We start from the raw sequence: 4,087 nt of genomic DNA, 5'->3' as shown, positions 1-4,087 counted from the left end.
TCCGGGATTGCGGTGCAGGGACTCATCTGTTTCGGGATCGTTAATTCGGGATGAGACAGGCCTTGGTCAAGGGGTGGTGAGCAATCACACCGTACATCACTCATTCGTATATATTTATCATTGTACATATCTGTATATATTCATATATTGGTAGCGATGGTAGTAAATTGTTCTTATCTCAACCCACGGGTCTCTTTTCCTTTTTCTCCTTTAATTCCCTTCCTCATGGCCGGGGGGTGGGGGAGGGTGAGCGAGCAGCTGTGTGGAGTTCAGTTGCCGGAGTGGCCTTAACCACGACAAGCTGCCAAGTCTGTGCTGAGTACAATTCTCCTGAAGACCACTATGGGAGGAGGAGATATCACCCTCTGGAGTGCTGGTTGCTCCCCACTACCAAAGGAGGCCAGGCAATGAACTCATCTTTTCAGACAGCAACATGATAAAACTCTGTTTGAACAAGCTAATTCCACTGAATTTGTCACAGTAGCTGAAGCATTGGGTCTGAGGGCACTTTGAAGGACTGGACATTTGTTCCACCAAACGTGATCAGAAGACAGGTGCATTGGTACTCAAATTTCTGATCAATATTGTAGATTTGTACCAAATTAGAAGAGTGCTAATTTTAGACAGTTAAACTGGACTTTATTTCAGGCATGTTTTTTTTCTAACCATGAGGTTAATATGGAGCGGTAAGTGCTGCTTGGTAGAGAAATAAAGCCATTATTATTCTCTTTATCATGTTCTACCTATTTTCTGACATTTTCTGGAGACTAAGAGGTTCAACAAAGATCTGCCACCCAAATAATCAGGAAACCAGATTTAGGAGCAAGGAGAGGTTTCATCAGACCTGGAGGAGGGTGGAGTTTCTTGAGAATTGGATGTGTCATGGATGGATGAAGTCCTCTGCTTTTTGCTTTCTGTCTCTGTTTCCACACTTAGAAAATGCCATTGTGGTATTCACCAGGGTTTGTAAAGTCCTTTTAGACCGTTGGAAAGGCATTCCTTGGTAAGGTCTTCGTATGGTGATCTGTTGCAGGAAAGAACCCGATGCGATATTCATTTCAGGAAACTTTACACTGTTAAGAAAGAAAGGCCTCATTTCCAGAAATGCATCAGAATGATGTGTTTGCCCTCCCCAGCCCTCTCCCCTTTCAAAATTCACTTTCGAAATCTCTTCTTAGGTGGAAAAGTGTTTCCTGAAGACTATCACACTCCTCTTCAAACGTGCCTTGAGAGCATCTTTCATCAGCTGGTTCCTCAGGCTGAAAATAAAGGGACTCATCAAAGGAGTGACCACTGTGTTTAGAAGGGCCACAGCCTTGTTATAGGAAACGTGGTGACTTGAAGGCTGGACGTAGATGAAAATGCAACTACCGTAGCCCAAGATGACCATGGTGAAGTGAGAGGAGCAGGTAGAGAATGTCTTGTGTCGTGAGGAAGCTGAGGGCAACCTCAATATGGTGTTAATGATGTAAAGGTAGGACACTGCTGTCATGCTTAGTGAACCCAGGAGGATGATGGACGAGACCACAAAGTTGATCAGCTCAACAGTCTGTGTTTCTGCACAGGACAACTTGGTCAAAAGCACGCTGTCACAGAAGAAGTGGTCAATGCGATTGGCGCTACAGAAGGGCATCCTGACAGTCAGGACAGTGGGGACAACAGTGGCCAAGAAGCCTGCAGCCCACGAGCCCAACAGTAGCTGAAGGCAAAGTCGACTGCTCATGAGCATGGGGTACTGAAGAGGGTGGCATATGGCCACATAACGGTCATAGGACATGACAGCAAAAAGGACAAACTCAATGCAGCCCAGAAGGGAGTAGAAGTAGCACTGAGTTAAGCAGCCTGGGTAGGAAATGGCTTTGCTGCCCATCAGCAAGTTTCCTATAGCTTTGGGTATGATGGATGTCGTGACGAAGATCTCCAAACAGGAGAGGTTACAGAGGAAAAAGTACATGGGCCTGTAGAGGTCTCTTTCAGCAAGAATGAGGGAAATGACCAGCAGGTTTCCCCCTAAGATCACTAGGTATGAAGCCAGGAGAGCGATTGCCATGAGGTGCTCCTGATGGTGGAGGGAGGAGAAGCCCAAGAGAAGGAACTCTGTGACCGTCGTGTGGTTCAACATTTCTGCATCTGAGCTGCAGTGAGTAAGGGCAGAGGGTCAGTGGAGGAAACAACGCTTCACGAGGTTAAAAGATGATGAGACAGAGCAAAAGAATACAGAAGGAGAAGACACACAAAGTCTGGAAGGAAAACCAAACAGAGGAGAGGAGAATCAACCTAGAGCAAGAGGACACCATTTTATGCACAAGGAGCAAACTTAGTGTGGGGGTTAGAGTAGGAATCCACTATAAACAACACGTAAGTTATTGTATTTGAGCTCTTCACCCCAGAGTCCCTTCATAGTCAACAGAGAAAAAATGGTCATTTCTCGGAATGTCTTACTCTAGTCTATTGAAACATTTCTTTTAGGATGAACTACAATGTGTTCTACTGAAAGATAAAACACCTCAGCAAACTGGCTTTAATCTTTTGGTTAGGAGAGAAACAGAGAGAAGGCGGCATGAAGATGGTGACAAACGAGGAGACGTGTGGGAAGTAAACGGAAGCAGGACAGTTAGAGCAGAGGGACCTTTTATTCTCTGAAATAGTTTTGTTTTCAAGGAAAACCAGAGCCAAACAGGGAAAAGACAAACATGCTGTGCTGAAAACTCTTCTGTTTTCAGGAGTGTCTTTCCATCCACACGTGAACAGAATTTGAGCAGGTAGAACAGAAAGCTTTATGAGCAGATTCCTCCTCAGTCACTGACAACTTTCTTGTTGTACTTTGTACAAGTACTTTGGGGGAGAAGGGAAATTCATTCAGTTGGGGGGAAAAAATTACCTTTTAAAGCAAATAAATAAAGAAACTATAATGAATAGAGAGTTAAGCCTTTGCTCTCATTTGATGTTTGTGTTTGGGGTTTTTTCTTTCCTTTCCTGTGAACGCTGTACAAATGAAGCTTAGTTTGGTAAGGAGTTGGTCCTGAATTTATTACCTGAGGTTTTGAAAAGTTTGAATTCTTGGAGCAGTGCTTCTTTCCAGACAGCCTTCCCCTGTGCAGCCACCTCCTTTCTGCCCTGCTCGTTTTGCTCACAAAACTTGCACAAACCTAAAACCCTCAGAACCATCCCGCTCTGTGCAGCTGAGCTGAGAGAAGCCAACAAGATACAATCAAAGGAAGGGGTAGAGACCCTGGCACAAGTCTCGTGTCCTGGGAATATCACAGGATAAGGAGGAATATCAAAGACAGGATAGCAAGTAAGAAGGCAGGCAGACAGCAAGGAAAACAGAGGTGAAACGTGACAAAGCACTTACATTAATCTACGATGTGCTGGGAGCGTTATGGGAGGGAAACGGAAGCCCAGTAGACTTTGTGTGAAGCATCATCTCCTTCCCTCTCCTCCCACTACCCCTAAACCAGTCTCTCATGTCTCCTTTCACAGCTGTTGTAAAGCCTTTTGGAGTCAGCTGGTAATGCCCTTTGTTCTGGGGAACTCTCTCCAGGCTGAAGTCGTCTCTGATTTTCCTTCCCCTTTCATGTAAAAGCATTCTAAGCCCTTTGGTACGTTCCCTGAGGAATCATGGCCCTGTGGGCTAAGAGGTTCCTCAGCAGAGCAGGTCTGAGAGGGTGATGAGAGATTAATTAAAATGATAGCTGGTAGCTAGGAGGTCTAATCCCTATGGATGTCTTGATCCATTCTGTGAAGCATTCTGTGAGGGAGAAGCACAGAATCTTAAAAGATGGTGTCAAGAGATGTCAACTGTGAAAGCAGCTTCTGTGAAGTTACTTCCACGCTCTCTGCCTTGTCTTTGTAATGCTGGACACCTAAAGGAGAGGTGTTTACAATGTCAGAGTAATCTCCTGGTTTTCCTTGGGGTTGTCAATGGAGCTTAGGACACAACTCATTGCAGAAATGAATTTCTAAAGGTAGATGAGAGGAGTTGATTCCTCTTCTGCACTTGCAAAGGGAGACCTGAGTGACAAAGTGATGTGTAGCCTCTTCATTGCAGCCCTCTGGGATATCTGCAGAGGTTAGGCATTGGTGT

The 4,087-nt window shown here is 45.0% G+C and overlaps 1 protein-coding gene across 1 annotated transcript; it reads right to left on the bottom strand.

Annotated features, from left to right (window-relative positions):
* Window positions 1–1,174: 1,174 nt before the first annotated feature.
* On the bottom strand, window positions 1,175–2,122 carry LOC147525905 (olfactory receptor 6E1-like). The gene has a single exon (XM_086630806.1). It carries the CDS (start codon window positions 2,120–2,122, stop codon window positions 1,175–1,177), a length of 948 nt encoding a protein of 315 aa, XP_086486932.1.
* Window positions 2,123–4,087: the final 1,965 nt, after the last annotated feature.

The sequence above is a fragment of the Tauraco erythrolophus genome, unplaced genomic scaffold (genome assembly GCF_009769465.1).
Source record: "Tauraco erythrolophus isolate bTauEry1 unplaced genomic scaffold, bTauEry1.pri scaffold_50_arrow_ctg1, whole genome shotgun sequence".
Classification (NCBI taxonomy): domain Eukaryota; kingdom Metazoa; phylum Chordata; class Aves; order Musophagiformes; family Musophagidae; genus Tauraco; species Tauraco erythrolophus.
Note: the sequence above shows the minus strand (reverse complement) of the source record. Positions and strands in the feature narration are given on the sequence as shown.